Source organism: Hetaerina americana, unplaced genomic scaffold (genome assembly GCF_022747635.1).
Source record: "Hetaerina americana unplaced genomic scaffold, ioHetAmer1.1.p SCAF_3, whole genome shotgun sequence".
NCBI lineage: Eukaryota > Metazoa > Arthropoda > Insecta > Odonata > Calopterygidae > Hetaerina > Hetaerina americana.
Genome location: NW_027286874.1, coordinates 107,472,395 through 107,492,742, shown reverse-complemented (window position 1 = coordinate 107,492,742; position 20,348 = coordinate 107,472,395). Strand labels below are relative to the sequence as shown.

General features: G+C 36.0%; 1 protein-coding gene across 2 annotated transcripts; it reads left to right on the top strand.

Annotated features, from left to right (window-relative positions):
• The first annotated feature begins 109 nt into the window (after nt 1-109).
• On the top strand, nt 110-20,338 carry Paics (PAICS bifunctional enzyme). Of its 2 annotated transcripts, XM_071588578.1 has the most exons (8): nt 110-218; nt 2,654-2,872; nt 6,191-6,369; nt 8,567-8,771; nt 9,513-9,712; nt 14,286-14,436; nt 17,192-17,350; nt 19,787-20,338. In XM_071588578.1, the coding sequence occupies exons 1-8, from the start codon at nt 206-208 to the stop codon at nt 19,945-19,947; spliced, it is 1,287 nt and encodes a 428-aa protein (XP_071444679.1). In that variant the 5' UTR covers nt 110-205; the 3' UTR covers nt 19,948-20,338. The 2 variants fall into 2 exon arrangements, with proteins under 2 accessions (XP_071444679.1, XP_071444680.1); XM_071588579.1 differs by lacking the exon at nt 17,192-17,350.
• Nucleotides 20,339-20,348: the final 10 nt, after the last annotated feature.

Here is a 20,348-nt window from a genome sequence, read left to right as displayed (position 1 = left end):
GTCATGATAGGCGGAGAGCAGCAAGGGGCTGAACCGCATGGACCAATCACGATTAAGAAAATAATGCGCGGGAGAAAGGCAAGCGAAGGGTTCGGCTTTGGTATATCTTCTTCGATATTCCGAAATTTAACCCCAGTCTCGGTCAGTCTGTGGTTGTTCTGTAGAGCACTACTATATCGCAGACTCAAGCTGACAAGAGTTTGTCATGTCACGAAAAGGTAAGTATAGACTGAGCAAAGGTAAACCGATGTAGTTAATAATGGCGTCAGATATATCGTTTTAGTAGTGCATAACTCCTAAATCCTCGTTAACCTTTGAATCATCAATGATAGGCCACCACCATTAGTGCGGGTTCAAGTCAAGAATTCAGCGAAAGTTTGTTTGAAGCTTATCTTTTATTTTATTAAGGTGCCCCTATTTGATAGTTTGGTCATTGCAAAGGATGACCTTGAGGAAAGTTGGGTTATGATACAATTTCATTGCCATGTCGAGTATAAGATAAAACGGCTAATGTTCGGTGTAGTTGTAGCTGTAGGATTTGGAAGATAAATTCATTTGTTCAGCTGAGAAACTGAACGTTGTTTGACCTCACCAGATTTGATCTGCCAATGATTGGTTTCAAAGGCCAATCCTTCCTTCCAAGGTATTACGTAATGTCGTGCTGCATATTCTCAGACCCTCGATGTGCGCTGTTGTCAAGCATACGGAAATGTACATCTCAGGTTATTTATTATGTCATACCAAGCCATGTTCACTGTAAAATGTATTAGAATTTCATTTATGAATTGATGTTGGCTCTAGCTTGAGATACAAACAAGGTTTTTCCTTCTCTAGACCGAATCCTAGTACTCGAGTCTCTGTGTAGTTTTATAGTTTTCGTTGTTTACAGTTTTGTAAACAACTTTTCTCTGTTTAGTCGCTAATTTAAGCACACTTCAAAAAAGTGAAATTTCCTCGACCTTTCTTGATTGTAGCATTAATATTTTTGTGCCTCGACTGCGGAGGTCAGTTACACACATTCTTGGTTTTGCTGCTGTATTATTCTCTCAATTCTGTGAAGTGCATTTCATATTGTGTTAGTATCACGTCTCGCGAAGTTAAATTTATCTCTACTCGAGTGTTAGTATGAAAGATTTTCTTTTCCCATCGTATTATATGTCAACCGCATCTAGTACGTAGCCACATCGTGAGAGAATTAACTTCCTTAGTTTATTTAACTTCATTCTTAATACCAATGACCAATTGAGACAAATTAATTTTTAATGAAAGCACTCGAATGTTGTAGGAAAACTAAAATACCATAAATTCCCCCAGAAAAATTTAAACCCTCAAGTTACATTATTTTGTCGGATCAGTCGGCATGTATGTGAAGTAGTAATATCGGAATACTTGTGGTATAGTTGTACATATAGGTTGAAATACGTTTGTCCAAAATATCTTTATATATTAGAATCTGTACATAGTAGTTGAACGTGCGAGGGTTTAGTGGGTAAAATATCCCTTAAGATATGAATCTTGAAACTTGCTGTCTGCCGAAGAGGAACTCTAGCATAGGAAGGGGGAAATTACTAGTATGGAATTAGGTACTCGTTATACACTTGATTTGAAGTGTAGATATTACAGACCATTAATGAAACGTAGGCATTATGGCTTAATTGATTCTGGAAATTTTTATTCCTCTGCATTTATCATGTATGATTTAACGAATTTTGCTTCAGAAATGATGGAGTTCATTACAGTATGTTCTACTTTACGCACTACTTTATATTATATGTATTTCTAGAAATTTGCGTTTCGTATACGCAAGCATTTGATGTTACCTGTATGTTGCCCGTGTTAGGTACCGCGTGAATTAAATTAATAATATATACATGTTACATCGAATATTGGAAATTTTCCATTAGATTTGCCATATTTTATCACCCGAGATAAGTAGAAGTTTTTTTGGATGATTATAATAATAAAATAATTTAATTCTCCTATTCATTTCCGTGTCTGTTGCCTGTCATGGTAGAATTGAAGTTAATTAGAACGGGTTCTAGTCCTTAAACCAAAGGTTCTGCAGCTATGTTAGATAACGTAAAAGTGATTACTTTTTCCATAATAAAAATAATCGCTGCTTCATGAAATTAGCATTGTATTTTTGTGTGCGCGGTGTCTATTGTAAGCTAGGTAGATACATTTTATAACAAATTTAAGCATTAGTGGATCTCGAGCATCTCCAATTGGCGGCCATTTACATATTCATTTAATGACTTCATTGAGGCAAGATTGAGAATTAATTTTCCATTCTTCCGCCTAAGCATTATTACAAACATCCAATAAATAATAAAGGAAAATAATTAATTGCATTTTTACTACTAAGAAGTTGAAAATCGTGCCATTTGAAAGTATGACACTCTGTAATAGTTAATTTTGTTCTCAAAGTACAGTAGGTATTCAGAATTAGTGTTGGGCAAATGAGTAATATTACTTATGAACTTAATTAAACCAAAAATACTAATTGAGAAGGTAGGTCATGTTCCTCCTCTTGCATCCTCCCAATCGTTTTATGTGGGTTTTTATTTTTGAAGTAATTTTAGTCATGTGCATAACAACATTAAGTTATTATTCTCACCTTTTCTTTCTTTTGTCTCAATTTGTTTTAAATCAGATATTTCTGGACACGCAGTTGGTTCCCTTGTAATAGAGGGAAAGACGAAGCGTGTTTGGGACATTCCTTCTGGGGATGGAGGGTCATCCTCCTTTGTGTTGATTGAGTCAAAGGACCGAATAACAGCTGGAGATGGTGCCAAGGCCCACGACTTGACTGGGAAGGCCAAAGTATCAAACGCTACCAATGCTAAGGTGTTTCAAATTTTAAACTCTGCTGGTAAGTGTATGTACATTGTTTTTTCAAATATGAGGAATTGGGAGACTCTGAAAACTTCCATTTGTTTTTTGTTACCCATGGCATACAGTCTAGTTGTAAGGTGTGTGGCATGAAAAGGTGTTTGCTGAGCTATTGGAAATGTTACATTTTGAAATAATAATATTACAGAATGTTTATGTTGCCCTCATGGCCTGGGGATTAAATGCATAAGGCAAAGTAATTATTTTTGAGTTTGAATCAAACTTGTATCATGTTACTATTTCCATAGAATTAGAGGATGTTCATAATTACTTTTGAATATTGTGGCAAACTGGATGTTTTCATGCACAACACAAAATGTCATAAGCCATTATCTGCCCATGTGACAAGGAAACCGTTGAAAAAAATATGAGATCTAATGGAATAGGCATGAAGAGGAATTTTTCTTCAACTTATTTGTGCAATCTTTGTGAAACAAATTTAGTTTAAAAATTCTATGCAAAGCCAGACCTGGTTTACATTGGTTTATCGAAGTTAATATACAGTTAGTAGCATCTCTTGAAGGATGGCGTACAAAGTTTAAGCCATATCAATCTATTGCTCCTTGTTAAGTGTTCATTTAATTGGAGCAAATTGAGTTACTAAAAGTATGAACTTACTGGTTGGGAGTATTGTTGAGATATTTGTCAACCAAGTAGAACACATTGTGCTGTAGATATCTTTTTAATTTATGCCTGAATGCAGCAGTTCCCGGTGTATCCTTGATACTTTTGGCTAGTTTGTTATATAATCTGATGCCCATTTCATTGGGTCTTAATTTCAATGCTTTAGTTCTTATATTCCCATAATGGATGTCATTCCATCCTCTGGTGTAATGATGATGATAGGCAGAGTTAAGAGAATAGTTGCCAATGTTATTTTTTATATAGAATTAAAAACATAATGTAGATGCACGAGGGTGGCGGCAAATTTAATTCATGGAAATTAGGTCTTGATGGACCGATGAAAGAGAATCATGTGTTGTGATCAAGCATAAATCTATGAAAGGCAAATCACCTGGGGACACTAAGAGAACGTGGTGAATCTGCACCATTCAACTAGAATGGTTTGAAAGTCATTAAAACATTATTAGAATGGTGAAAACATTATCACCGTGTAAATGACTGAATATTTTGGATGCCTTGTTGAGGACACTTCTCCAGGCATCGTGAATAAATATCATGGTGATTGATGATGCTGGCAGGAGCAATCATGATTGCTCCCATTAGGGTCACCCATGGCAAATAGGTCAAAGGGTAGGTAGCCGAGCAAATGGTAGTCTGTGCAGTGTCAGTCCGATAGTGTGGCTGCTCTAAAGGCAAGACCTTGGTTGGTTCGTCAGGTGGATGGAGAGTTGGGTTGGGCAGTTTTAAGAAAAGGGATGAGGAAGGGTTCTTCTTTATCATCTGTGCATTATAAATGTATATATGGAGGAATAATTTTGTCACTAGTGGAAGGAAACCTCAGAGTGTAACAAAGGTGTATGTATGATTAGTGGATAAAGAGAATGTAGTCAGTCGAGAAGACTGTGCGCAATCAATGAATGATTTGCAAAAGATAGGTGTCAGCCCCATTATTAAGAACAATGGCTTGTGAGAAGCGGATTTTATTCAATCAAATAGGTGAGTTCATTTACAAATACCTATTTTCATGACTTAGAGCAATCGCATTATTAAGAAGAGGTCAACAAACTGGGGCAGCTTTGGTCAACATGTAGAAGCCTAAAAGGGGGCTGATTGGAAAAAAAATCGTCAATTGCAAATCGCCTAAGTATTGTGCATTCCTGATAAAGTTCCAGCAAACATTTTCCAAATATGTGGTTCTTTCTTGTCTTATTGTTTGAATTAATCAACAAATCATTTGCTCATGGAACCTTCGAGACATCGTAAAATTTAATGTGATACCCATTTTTATGTCTGAGGGTAAATGTGATGTTACTGACTTGACAGCAACTATTTAATCTGTCCTAACCGAAGTAGTGAAGACCTTAGTTCTAAGCTCTTTCTCCCAAATGTAAAATCACGCTTTAGTACCTGAACTGCTTGGCTCCCAGATAGATGTGCTGCTACCAGCTTTGCCACATTTAATAGTTGCAGGAATAACCTTGTCAATGGAAATCATCTAGTTGGTGCCATGTACACAGACTCTTTTTATGCTTTTGATTAGGTCAATTTTGAATTATTTCATAATCTATGCAGAGGTGATGTTTATTTTAGAGGAGCTTGATGTTTATTTATGATATTAGTGGAATTATTTATCCCGTTCCTTGTGCAATGTATGCAGACAATATTAAAATATATCACACCATTTACACTCTACAACACTATGTAAGCAATTGCATTTCCAAGATCTCTAAACAGTGATGCAATAACCTTATGACATTGAATGTCAGTTTGAATTCAAATAAAAAATGCAGCTTAAGTTGGCACGGATGTTATTGTATGTCCTTGACTCACAGGGGGGTGCATAGTTATTTTTTTTATTATAAATTAATGATGTAGCCATCCAAAGTTTCTGCTGTTAAGGACATGGGTGTTTATTTGACAATTCCCTGACATTCAATGTTTATGTTGAACAAATAGTAACAAAAGTATTCTGCATGGGAGGGTCCGCTCGATCTGTGAGATAAGCTGTTTTCCATAGGCCGTTACACGTATGTAGGAACAGGCAAAAAATTAGACAATATGGCAAGTATATTCTATTGTTTCAGGCTTCACTTCGTGGAAGAATTTAATATCCATTACTAAAAAGAAAGAAAGACTCATACTTTTCCACAGATTTAAATCTGTGGAAAAGCACGAGTCTTTCTTTCTTTTTAGTAATGGATAAAATATGGCAAGTATTTGTTAATTGCCGACAGTTCCCTTATAGTTTCATTTTTTTCTGTGAAATAGGTTTGAAAAGCAATTGTTAGTGGTAAAGAAAATATAATTAATAATCAGTAAACTGCAATTCAATTCAAAACAAAGTTTTTGATTAATTACAGGTATTAAAACATTTTACCTTCTAGCTTTTCAGTGACATTCACTCATTAACAGCCTCTGGAATTACTTAATGGTATTTATCCATATTATGATTCTTCACTTTTGTAGCGCCACAATAATTTTTATGCTGTCATACCAATTAAATATATTGTGGAATTTATGTGAGAGTTCTTTGTGCCATAACTGGTATTACATCATAATTTATTGGTTGCATTAACGGTATATTGAATTTTTTCCTAAATATTTGGTGTGCTTTTGGTTTTGTGTGGAAGCATTTCCCTGATTGTATTAAAATTCAGTTTTCTTTCTTTTTAAGGCTTAAAGACTGCTTTTGTCAAACCTGCTGGAGACAATGCCTTTATTGCGCAGAAATGTCAGATGGTGCCCATTGAGTGGGTATCTAGGAGGTTAGCCACTGGCTCATTCCTCAAGCGCCATCCTGGTGTTCCTGAAGGATACAGATTCAATCCACCCCTCCAAGAAACGTTTTTTAAGGTATGGACTACACCAGTGTTTTTTGATTTTTTTGGGGAAACCTGATTTGTAATGAATCATTTAGTCTGTCCAATATTATTTATGCCAAAAAAATCCAGTATACCCAGAGTGGTGCAAGCAACATATGTGTGGGAAGCAGTGCTCCATTTTTTCAATGAATTTGATGAATGTGATGTTTTATTATTTAGGGATTTGATCCAAAACCAGAATCATCTCAAGGAACCTTCTTCTTCACTTCAGTTTTACTCCTCAAAGTTATTGGTAACAGTCTGCTCTTATTCAGTTTTGACTGAACAGGAACAGAACGTCCTGGAGCTAACATAGATTGAAATTAATCTAAGTTTAATATATTTTTATTGGGAGTTGTACAGAGTGCGGTGCTTAAATCCAAACAAATTTCAATTTGTATTTCCCACCAAATCATAGTTCCATTGGAGGTCGCGATTGGCGTTCTTGGAAGCTATAGGCATCTAGCAAACAGTCATGACCTCAGAATGGCCGAGATGTTACGTACAAGTGCGGAGTAGTACAATTGAAGAGGCACGATTATCAAAAGTGTTATAACTGGGAGTTACAATTCAAAATAGTTCAATTCTTCTGGTACCCCAGATCAACTCTTTACGATATTGTGGCTAAGTATAATACTTCAGAGAAGTCTGGGGAAGGTTTCGCTCACCTGGTGAGGATATCTCATTCGAGGAAACACGTGTCCGTCCGGCTTTCATTGCCACATGATGTAATTCATTCCTTAGCTCAGAATGCTCTAATTTATGAGGACTTTGGGCATATAGTGTTGTTAATTTAGTTCCAGCCCCAAGTGAAATTAAATTTATTTCCTCACAGTGTTCAAAATGTTGAGTATACTCATCAATTATGACAGAACATAGCCTTTGCGAGGTGACCATAGGGGCTAACGAACTGCTTACCAGCTGTGGAGCTCATCTGCATGCAATATGATTCCACCTGAAATGAGTCTCATCGCCCATAACTATGACATGTGAGTTTCAGATGGAGTGATATAACATTTTTAAGTGTCAGAGTTAAACGACAGCCAGGGTACCCTGCCTTTGATACTCCACCTGGCATATTAAAATCATTAAATACAAGGGTAGGAGTGCATTATACGTTATTACTTTGCATTAAAAATAACCAGAATGGTTAAGTAAAAACAGTAGAAGTGAATTTACAATGTAGGTTCTTTCATAAGTATCTGTTAGCAACTGTGCTAAACTTCTCTAATTTATAAATTCAATTAAATTATTAATTTTCATAGCGATACCTATATTATATGCTGCATGTATTTAGTTAATTTCAACTCTGAGCCCTTTAAGTTTTTACTTTAAACACTTCACTTTCAGTCGCATTTGTTGTTTAAGCAAAAAAAGTATCTGTATCCAATAATTTGATAAATAAAAGTTATTACAAGAATTAAACTACATTCATTGGGAAGGTATCGAATTTCCCTTGCCCAAGGAAATCTCTGCCTTTTCCCACCTTGTGTTAATAAAGCCTTCATTTCTTCAGCAAGTAAAATCTCTTGAAGAAATAACCAATGTTACTGAGGCCAACACATACAATACACTCCTGCCATTGTGATTATTCTTCTGCTAGTTGTCTTGCTTCCAGCACTTGGAATTCTGGGGTTGCAAAATGGCGTGCTTGTGTCCTAAATCCGGGGGGCCAAATTAGGTGGCTAAAATTGCACCCTATCGCTGCCTAACGAGTTTCGACACCCTTCAAGATGGCGCCCACCCTAAATCGAGCAATTTAGGCACCTAAATGACGTCTGGACTTAGCTACAATATACATCCTTAACATAATTTTACTGTGAATTTCCTGTGATCTTATGTTACATTGTGCTGTTTAACCTAGCAAAGTTCTGACAATTCTTCCCTTTAAATGTCAGATGCTCTTATAAAACTGTCTATGTACAAGGTGTATGATGAAATAAGTGATTTTCTTTCGATCTCTCGTCACCTTTTTGTCGTAAGGTATTGACATGAGAATTTCCTTGCCAGGATGTTTGGGGTCTGCAGCATATCTTCATTGCACTGGCCACTGTTTACATCCGTTTTCATACCTTCATTTAGTGGATGAACTGATATATTTATTCTCGATTTATTTATTGATTGATTCTTTTTTTGAATTTGGCCTGAGATATTACCTGTATTATTAATGTTATTTGTTCTCCTAACAGGATGATGCCAATCATGATCCTCAGTGGTCTGAGCAGCAAATCGTGTCGGCTGGTTTCTGCTTTAATGGGGTTACGATTGGCAAAGGTGAGGTGGACTACATGAGGAGGGCCACCATATGTGTCTTTGAGGTCCTTGAGCGTGCTTGGAGGTCTAGGAACTGTGCTCTCATTGACATGAAGATCGAGTTTGGAGTTAACAATATGGGTGAGCTCATCTTAATTCCTTCAACTTCTGCCTTGTATGTGAAATCAACTAAACTTTCCCCGTTTGAGGAGTCAGATCTTGGTCAAATCAAACTTATCTCACAGTTATATTTCTGAAAGTAGTATCACCTTGGACAGCGTTTAACTCTTAAATTAAACCCTTGAGGATTGTAAACAGTGTGATAACGTGTGTGCTTCAGAGCAAGTCCCTTTTCTTTTTTCTCACAAAATGCCAGTGCTAATCTGTGAAATGTGTTTTGATATAAAATAATTCAATAGTGCCACCTATGATTTCAATGGTGATATCACAGCTTTAGGGTTGTCGACTAAGGAGGAGGATCATAAATTCTGTGAAAAAAATAATGATAACTTATATTAACATTGTGGGTCGGGGTAGTCCAGTGGGTAGAGCGTTGGACTGCTGACCGGAGGGTCCTGGGTTCGATTCCTGGGCAAGGCACTCTGGGCACCTGCAGCTCTACCCAAGCTATGTGATTTTTCGGGTACCAGATCTTTCTGGGAAATCATAACCGGCACAGGGAAAGGAACTGGCCCCCCTACCCTGATGTGTGAATTTCACACGTGGTCAGGTTTAGTACTAGGTGAACTCTACCATCACCTACCAAACCGACCTTCGGGTTGATTACTGTGTTTATGTTTTTTTATATTAACATTGTATTATACGGAATATGATATGGTAATATCATGTTAGATTTTTGAAATGATCTTCATTTTTTTTTAGGGCAAATTCTGGTTGCTGATGTGATTGATTCCGACTCTTGGCGCTTGTGGCCCTCTGGGGACAAGCGTTTAATGAAGGATAAGCAAGTGTACAGGAATATCACTGGAGAAGTCACTCAGTCTCACCTGGATGAGATCAAGAGAAATTTTGAGTGGGTTGCTGAGCAACTGGATCACCTAACTCCTCCATACCGCTGCATGGTAATAGTTGGCATGGTTTTCTTTTCGGTATTTTTTCAAAGTTTGTTCTATAGAGCTTGCATGTGTAGATTTTTCCTTCAAAAAAAGTTGTGATCCTTAATTGGCGGTCAAATCACCTCTGTAGACACTCATCATTCAAGTTGTTTCTGTTTTACAGGCCTACTTCTCGAGGAATTATAAACATATCATTTTTAATTCCATGAAAGTATCACTTAGTCAAGTGTAACCAAATGACTGATATTGACAGTTTTGTTACGCTTTTAATAAAAAATATGATAATTGCAAATGACTGCATGAAGATATGAATTTTATGATACAAATTTCAAGCTCTCGGGTGGCATCAACACAAGTAATTTGCATTTACTATATTAGATTCATGTTAGCAAGTTTTTGAGGAGAAATACATTGACCAGGAAAATGTACAAACAAGGATTGACCTTGTATGGTAACTTGCTATCATAAAATGGGTAAAATAACTAGTCGGTGATAGTTAATGATGTAATAACACATTAGTTTTCATTCTAAAACTTGTATATGATGATCTGTGACCCCCACCTTTCATTAATCTCGGTTAACTAAAGTATATTATTTGTATTGAGTGAATACTTCCCCTGTAGCTATGATACTGATTCTTCATAAATCTGTACTCTTTTACTTTGCAGCGTGTTTGATGCACGAGTGACTTTCACTAATTGGATCAATAGAAATCAACCTTGTGATGTAGAAGGTTCCTTTCCTTCCTTGAATATTGCCTTTAAACGACATGTTTCTCTTCAGTTATCATTCCAGCAACTTCCTCACTTCCAATGACTCAAGATATTGTGCTGACAGTTTTGATACAGCGCCATTAAAATTTATAAAACAAATATTACTTTAAATATTTAAAGTAGTAGGGTAATTTGAAAAGTTCTCAGAGTTAAATAGAAATAAATTACCTACATTAGTGATACTTTTTAAATATTAAATTTTTTTAGTCTCCCTCTACAGTAATGCGCATGGTCCAGCAATGCTCCAATTGCAACGACACTAGTGTGTTGGCGTGCATTGTCTTGATGAAGATGGCTTTCTGGCTTGCTAAACCTGGCCTTTATTCTTGTATTCTTTTGCTGCAGTTGTTCCAGGAGGTTAGCGTAGTATTTTCCAGTAATTGTTTGACTAGTGGGAAGATAATCTTTCAGCCGTTTTGTATCCCAGAAAACTGAAGCGATCACCTTTCTGGCTAACTGTATAGCATCTGCTTTCCTTGGTGATGGTGAATCAATGTTTCCACTGCTTTTGCTACTGTTATGTCTCAAGGGTATTTTAGTGGACCCCAGTTTCATCTTTGTTCACAAACCAGCTCAGAAAATCTTCTTGGTTGCTCTTAAAACGGGTCGAACATTGTTTTAAAATTTCCACTCTGGTGCAGTTGTGTTCCTGCATTGCACGTTTATTCATGAACTAATTTTAATCTGGGTTATTTAATGCATTTACTGAAATGAATCAGATTTTATTAATTAAAATCTGTTAACCATAATTATTTACTTGGGTTGAGTTGAATTCATGAAGGAAGAGAGATGCTACCAAGGAACATCCTGAGTCCCACTGTAATTGCTTTCTTTCTTTTTGATAAAAGAAAACTCAGGCATAAGACGTGGTGAGAAGCAGACAATTACGTCACATATTGTGAACATATAAGAATTTGAAACGTCACCATTTCTGTTATTAATTATGATACACTTCTTTTTTTACCACAAACATTATAGAAATGAAGACAAAATACTGCTGTGCCTGGACTAGATGGCACTGCCAAATTATGTAGAAAGTTTCCATTAGGCAGCATTAAAGGGAAATCCCAAAATTTACACTTTAAGGGGTATTTTTTTCCAAACTTCTGTAACATGCATTATAGTTATGCATTACCAGATCTCCATGGCAACAAAAGCAGTTTCAATTTGATAAGTTCTGCCTAAGCTTGAAGTGAATGTGTTACACTATGCTGATCCATCTAGAGGCCTGGTAATCACTCGGTAGACTTGACTAAGGCCAGCCGCTCAGTTGAAGATGGTCTATCCCTCAAATACCACAGAGGAAAACTCTAGGTACTCCCGGGAAGAGGGGCACTCCCCAGTTTGAGTCTTGAGTACACACTTTCGTTCCAGCTCAGGCCCAACTGTGTCACCTCGGGCAAGCGCGGTTATTAACCAAAGCCACCCAATGTGCAGTGTATGAGATAGATCTAAGGGCCATTAGGGAGATAGGAGATGGGAAAAAGGGTAATGCCCTTTACGTACAATTATCAGGAGAAAATATCCTTTGATACAGTATATTGTGGACGAAAGTAAAATAAGTTATTATCCTGGAAATTCACAGTGGAATGTTTATTTACTCCAATGGCCAAGGAAGGAACAATTTGCAAAGTAATTCCCATTCATGTACAATGGGGCAACAAATGTTTATTTTAGTCTTTTTATGCTGCCGGTTTTTTTTTATTTCAAGTACTTGTATGCATTCTTTCTTAAAATGTTTCATGTAGTTTACAAGCCTTCATGTGGGATAAGCTGAATAGATATTTTTCCATTGATTGCTCCAGGATTGAGGTCCGTACTGTAAATACCATATTAGGTGATTTTCAGCAATGTCTGCAGCTAACAATTCAATTTCATCTTTGGCTGAACTGTGTGATGAAACCAGAACAAGTTACTCCCTGGAAGTAGACATCTTTGTGTAATCATGTTGATGGCTATGATCTTGGATAAAGTTTTAATGTAGACAAAACTATTGTCTCTTCTAAAATTCTATGTCACTAGGCTCGACTACAAATGGGAACCTTACAATGGGGAAAACACAGTAAGTATTAAAATTAGAAGGCAAAAACTGTAGCAGTTCGCCTATCGAGGAAGTGTGTTGGATAAAGGTGATAAAAGTGTTATTCAGATTAACCTCGTGAGGATCTAAAACAAAGATTGGCAAAAACTGATATGGAGTGTATTTTTATAGTGAGGAAACTTGGTTGCAAAGCTTAACGATAGCTCTGCTGCTAGGACTACCATTTATCTGGAAAATCTATAAGGGGTTTCTTAGTATAGAATGTCAGGAGTGGTCCCTCAGAAAATTGTTCTTAGTTATTCACATACTACCTTGATCAAAAAGTTCCCGGAATTTATTCAGAAAATTAAAAATAAAAGTTTATTCATCTAAATCTATATTGTCCCCTTCAAAGTAATCCCCATCGACTGCAAGACACTTATGCCAGCGCTTGATCCAATCCTCGAAACATTTTTTATATTCGGTTTTCGGTATGTCCATCAGTGCTTCCTGCGATTTTTCCATTACTTCCTCTCGGCTGCTAAAACGCGTTCCCCGTAATGGTTTTTTAACTCGATTGAACAGAAAGAAGTCACAGGGAGCCAAATCAGGTGAATTCGGTGGCTGTTGGATGGTATTTGTTGCATTTTTCGTCAAAAAATTACGAATAATGATAGCACTGTGCGACGGTGCGTTATCATGGTGCAAAATCCACGAGTTTTCTGCCCACATTTCTGGTCTCTTTCGGCGAATTGCTTCACGCAAACGTCTCATAACGCCCAAATAATACTCTTTGTTTACTGTCTGGCCTTCTGGCAAAAATTCATGATGCACTACACCGTTGTAATCCATGAAAACCGTCAGCATTGCCTTCTTTTTTGACTGAAAACGACGTGGTTTTTTTGGTCTCGGCTCATTTGGTGAACGCCATTCACTTGCCTGATGTCTGGATTGCGTGTCGTACTCATAAACCCACGTCTCGTCTCCAGTAATGATCCTTTTGATGAATGTGGGATCGGATTCAGCCTCGCAAATCATGTCTTTTGCGACGTCAACACGGTCTCTTTTTTGCATGAAATTGAGGTCTTTTGGCACCAACTTTGCTGCTACACGACGGAAACCCAAATCATTAACCACAATGTCTTGGGCGGATCCATAGGCAATGTTCAAGTCCTCCGCTATTTCTCTGATGGTTAATTTGCGGTTATTGACCAACATTTCTTTTACTTTATCAATTTTTTCACCGACTTTCGATGTCGATGGTCTGCCACTGCGTTCATCATCTTCGATTGACTCACGACCACTTCTGAACCGCTCGTGCCACTGGTAAACGACCGTTTTTTTTAGAGAATCGTTGCCGAAACACTTTTCCAACATTTCCAACGTCCGTGCGCCACTAAATCCGTTTTTTACGCAAAATTTAATACAAGTTCGTTGTTGCAAATTTAAATCCATTTCTGAAATTGTAAAAAATCGCCAACACACACAGAGATAGATGTACTCTTGGCTACGTAACTTTTGCAAATGTCAAGTTATGACACTAAGATTTAAAGGGAATATCAACAACAGATGTACCAATTTAACAAAAAAACAGAACTCAAATCGGAACGATGGGAGCGCCACACGGTGGTTATTCCGGGAACTTTTTGATCAAGGTAGTATGTCTTCTTTTTAGGACGATTTTACGTTTTTTGTCCAAGAAGACCGCTCAGTGCATTTTTTTGTGGTTAAGGAAGGCAAGCGACAGCAAATTTGATGTTTAATGCATTTTGTGTTTTCCTGACAGGTTGTTATCCTCATGGGTTCCCCATCAGATGAAGATCATTGCCGGAAAATAATGGAATGCACTCGTGCATTAGAAATACCTACACAGATGCGTGTGACATCTGCTCACAAAGGAACCGGGGACACAATGAGCATCTTGGCTGATTATGAAGGTAAGTTTGGCTGACAACGCAGCAATGGCACCTTTGAAGGGAAGTAGTGGAGAGGTGTAATTGGCTTAATTTTTGCCCACTAGGCGCCCAAGCATGCTTACCCTTTAAATGAGCTCTCTTTCTGGAATAGTGAAGTGGTTTTAGGATAGAGAGGTTAGTGGAATTCTTACCTTTGCGAACTGATACATCTAGTGCTTTGATAAATAGGGGATTAGCAATTGCCAGTTTTTCAATACATTTACTCTGATTGATTTTTATTCCAAATGTATAGCTTCTTCATCTTCTGAAGTCAATTACATTTTCCGAATGTGGTTATTGTTCTTTATTATTTTTAATGCCACCTTTTTTGAATATTCCAAGAAACATTGGAATGAATGTTTTAATACAAAAGCGTTATTTTTTTATTGTAAGTCAACATTTAAATTTAATACTAAATTAATTAGGTAGTGTAACAGAGCTCAGGCCGGCAAGTCAGTAAATAATGCATTAAATGCAACTTCCGACCATTTTTTTCTTGCTAAAATAGATAAATTTATTTGCCATTGAACAACACATAATTGTATGGCCTTCTTTAAGATTCAATTACATTTACAGGTACATTAGGTTTGCATGTATACAAATTCATAGGATTAATAATGTACATGAAATATATGTGTATTCAAACTTAAAAAAAAAGATTTCCTTCATTGGCTCTTTCTATGCACTCTTGGACAATATGAAAAACATTATTTAAAAAGTTATCTTTTAACATTTTTTTGAATTTATTTTCTTGGGGTAGTATTTGTTTTAACTCTTCAGGAAGTCAATTAAACAGCAGTCTTCCTGAGACTTCTGGGGTGTTTTGTATTACTGCTTCTCAGCAATGGCCATTTTGAAGATTATCTGAGTGTCATACTTGTGAACATCCCTATTTCTGACCAGAGGGGGGGTTTTGATGCAGGCAAATAAAATCATATTATACATGTACATACAGGGAATGGTCATGATTGCGACATTTGAAATACTTGCTGCACAATTTTCTTGCATTTAGTTAAAATATAACCCTTAATGTACGATTTTGAAGGATGTGTATTCTATTGATGTTTCCATGTGCTGAACTATCCCAGCAGACAATGCCACATCAAGCTATGGACTCAAATATACCATGGTGTGCTGGGATTAATACTTCTGTATTACAATAGTTGGCAAGATTTTTTAAAAGGAATAGGGCCGAGCATAATTTTTTACTTCATTATTTCATTTGGAACCTCAGCTTAACTTGTCTTTTTCTAAACCCAATAAGGTGGTATGTTCTAACTCAGAAATCAAATGGTTTCCTATTTCTACTGAAATATTTGACTGAAGGTCTCTATTACTAAATACAAAGTAAACTTTTTCTTGCATTTAGTTGTAAATTATAGTCATGCTGCCATTGAGCAACTGAATTCACCATAGCATGCATCTCTATTTCTAATTGAGATGATTTAGTATGGCCTGCTATTAGACTTATGTCATTTGCATAGAGCACCATGTTATTATTCTCTGGAGAGATTATGGCTTTTTCAGTGTCGTTCACATGCACCAGGAAAAGTAAAGACCCCTCTACGGAACCTTGTGGAACACCATATTTAAGTTTTCATTGTCGATTTGTAGGTAGCACCATTTTTTCCGACAATTTCTACATACTGTTTTTTATTTCCCAAAAGGATTTAAGGCAGAGATGAGGTACTCCCCTGGTACTATAATGTCCTTTTTTAGTTGAAAGAATGCCAGATTTTACAGGATGAAAGGCTTTTGATAGATCTATATTTACCCTTATAACATGCTTTTTATCACTAAAAACTTGGGCAATTTTAGTTACATAATTACTGCATGCAGTTTCTACACTTTTATTTTTTGTGAAACCATGCTGTGAGTGAGAAAGAACTTACGATGATTTTTTATGAGGAATAGTCCTTCCATCAATTTTTCAAGTATTGTTGAAATACATGAAATTAGTGAGATTGGCCTATGATTATTAAGTTGGTCTTCGACTCCCTTTTCATGTACTGGAATAACCTTTGTTATTTTTAATTCTTCAGGAAATTTCCCAGTTAGAAACTGTTCATTGGCTATAATTGTAATAGGCCAAGTGAAGGATTATTGACAAAGTTTTTTATAAAATATCTGCTAAGAGATAAAATGGACAGGTATATTGACTAACATTTGAAGTTAGATTTGCTGAAATGCTTCATTAGGTTCAATCTTGAATCTTAAAGAGTGCATTTCCCTGGCGTAAAACGTTTTTCTGTTCTGGCTTAACTTTTTGTTCAAGTGTTGTTTCTCTCTCGTCTCTCTATTATTGTTTTGGTTCAGCAGAAAAGAAACTTCCTGTATGTGGAATAGTATACGTGACACACACGTTTTGGATGAGTCATGAAAATAGGGTTTATAATAGTAATATTTTTATTGCTCGCTGACCATACATTTCATGTAGGTATAGGAGTCATCGGGTACAAATGGAGGTATGTTTCAACACGGTGAACATACTTAAAAAAAAGAACCACTTGTAATTGAAAAATTAATACATTAAATAATAACACTTCATTAGAAGGTGGTTGTTGAGCTTCAATTATGAAACTAAATAATTAATCACTTGTTTTTTTATCAGTTGGGTAATTTGTGTGGATGTGGTGATGAAATACTTCAAATAAAAACAAATTCTGTATTGAGCTCTAAATTTTGTATTTAGAGATGTACTTAAGCAATATACTTTATTCTCTTTATCTCTATACAGGTGCTGAAATGCCTATAGTTTTCATAGCTGTTGCTGGACGTAGTAACGGTCTTGGTCCCGTTTTGTCTGGAAATACTTGCTTTCCCGTCATAAATTGTCCTCCTGTCAAGGCTGATAATGTGGACAGGGACATTTGGTCCTCTCTCAATGTGCCCTCAGGTAAATATTTTCCAAATTGAAGTTTTCATGCTGCTTTCGGGAATTACCTTCATGTAGGTTGGCTCCAAGAGGCCAACCTACGTGATGGTAATTCCTGGAAGAAGCATGGAACCTTCATCAGAAAGATGGTGCGGAAGCCTTAAGATTAATATACAGAGTTGTATATTTTCTTTGTGGTGTTGATTCCACTCAATGGAATAATTATTAACATCCAATTGTGTTACGCATTAGGTACTTCTCAGGAAACTTACAGAAACAAAAGCACCATTGTAATGCGCATCATTTCCTGCAAATGACATTCGGGATAAAAATAGCTTGTCTCCATTCGGCATCTTCACCCTCTTTGAATTTCTTATACAACCCTGTCAATCCCTCAGCTATGGAAAACAAAATTATTCTCTGAATGCATCATCAATGGAAAAACTTAGAGTTAAATCATAAGCATTAACAATAATTTTTTTAAATATTAAGAGTTTATTGGTCTGTTGGTCAGGCATGTGGAATAGAAAATGGTCATAAAGATGTACAGAAAATACTTAAGAACAATGTACAAAAATGCATAAATACACTCTTCCCCAGGCTATAGCAGTCAATCCCTTTTAAAATATCAAAAAATACACTGAATCCACAAATTATCATTCATTAATCCACACTGTAATAGTACTCGAGTAATAGCAGCTTTTGACATTCTATTTTAAACATATTTAATGTCTCTTCATTTTTAATATTCATTGGCAATTTGTTAAAAATGCGTGAGGCTGAATGATAGGGACTTTTCTTGTGTAGAGCAAAAGAGCACTGTGCAAGTATTAAGGGTATTTTTTTCTCACAAGTGAAATAAGTCCAGAGGGGTGTGGATAAATAAATTGGGATTCTTTTGTGCTAGTAATTCACAATAAAAAATATTTGTTCTAGGCAGTCATCATTATTTTTAATTCAAGAGGTAGGGGTCTTCCAAGAGGCCTGATGGATACTTTTGCTATAGTTTTCAAATACATTTATTGCATGGAGAGGGCCTTTGCGGCAGCATTAATGTTCCTCCAAAAGATTACACCATAGGACAAATAAGAATGGATTTTGGAATAAATCCAGTATAATAGTTTAAGGATATTTAAAACAGTAATCAATATTGAGTGGTATTTAGAGTAAGTTTATTGTTCTTGAAAGTACTTGTTGCCATTTTATTGGCCATATCCTTGATGTATTATTGCTAGTCAAGATTATCATATAGTATGTGGCCTTAAAAAATTGAAGAGTGAAATATGAAATACCTGTAGCATTGTAGAGAAAAGCAAAATAATGGTGCAAAAATGTAACTTCCTGTCTCATATAATGTGTAAGTATCACTCGTATGTCAATTATGATTTCCTCTGCTTTAATCTGCTAATATAATGAGTAATTGCAATAGTCACATGGCCCTTTTGATGGATGAAATATACTTCCAACTGTATTCATGAAACGTGTGACCTTTCAATCCAACAACATTATCATTGGTAAAACTAAAGTGCACCTGTTCTGTAATGTTGTTGTTAAAAGCATGATAAGCAAATATAGGTGCAGAAATTGCAAATGCGAGTGTTTGACCCGATTGATCAAAATGTAATTGCAATGAAACAGATGGGCAATTGGTCTGTTCTGATTTCAGTCAAATGCTTTCAAGTATGACTTTATTTCAACGTTGTCAAAATCATTTCTTTGGGTGGGAGAAGAAAAAGAGCTCAAATTTGGAGCAGTGAATAGCCACACCAAACTTTGAGCACGTTGCAATGAGCCACAAATCATGCACCTCAATCTGTCAAATTTCAAAACAATTTTACCACAAGTTCTGTCACTAACTTTGAAAATTTTGTTTATTCTATGTTAAGATGTTATTAAGGACAACTTTATCTCAAACTATTCAGGTTAGGAACACATGACATAATTGCCTTAAATAGCCCAGTGCTGTGATGTTAGTATCTCTGGACCCAAGGAAGCCATATTTAGCCTAAATTTTTATTTTGATTTCAAGTCTAGGGTTGAGTTCAGTTCGTTGGTGTTAGAGGCTCACAGGATGCGTATTGTGTTTTATCTGTTCATTTTTGAAACCTAAATGCTGGGCAGGGTTATTTTTTAGACAAAGACTACCGTATAACCCTGTTTTTTTTCAGTCATTGGAAAATTAAAATATATCTTCCCCACCGTAGAGAATCTGAAAAATTATTAGAATTCAAGATTTGAGCCAAGAAATGAAGTAACCCATTGGCTATTTACTTCCATATGTGCAAATTGTATGCATCTCTCCTCTTTTTAAACTCTTCCGAGCTCACTAGTCTTTCATTTGCCAAAAATAGTACTGCAAATATTTTTTATGTACAGTTCTTTTCTTGACAGGAAGAGATCAAATTCCATTTCTTGTAAATGTAAATTTTTCAATTTTATGTCTTAATTTTTTTTAAGGTTTGGGATGTACAACGGTGATCCATCCGGAGGGAGCAGCATTGGCTGCTGCTCAAATACTTGGTTTGCACAACCATCTGATTTGGTCAAAATTGAGGGTTCGTCAGCTTCAAGCTGTGGCATCTCTAAAGGCTGCTGATAAGAAGCTGCGTGAACAATAATCCTAATTGGAGAGTGAATTTAATTGGCTGGAATGAAAAAATGTGTAACTGATGTATTGGTCATGGGGTTCAACAATATGTGTAAAATGTGTTAAAGAATTGAAAATGTACTTTTTAAAGTTGTTTGTTAAAATTTCTTCCGAGTGTAATTCCTGAGGAATTTCCGAAAGAGTATCGAACTGAGTAAATTGCTATATTGTTTGCTTTATAATTTTATCCTATTATCCAGTTTTGGAATTTATTATGTTGTACTGTATGCAAATGAGATTGTTTGCTCAATATTTTAATAATGTTCTCCGATAATGCTAGAATTTTTCTCTTATTTTATGCATACAAGTATATAATATATGGAAATAATTTGTTATAATAAACCATTACAATGAAGACTGAACCGATTTGTT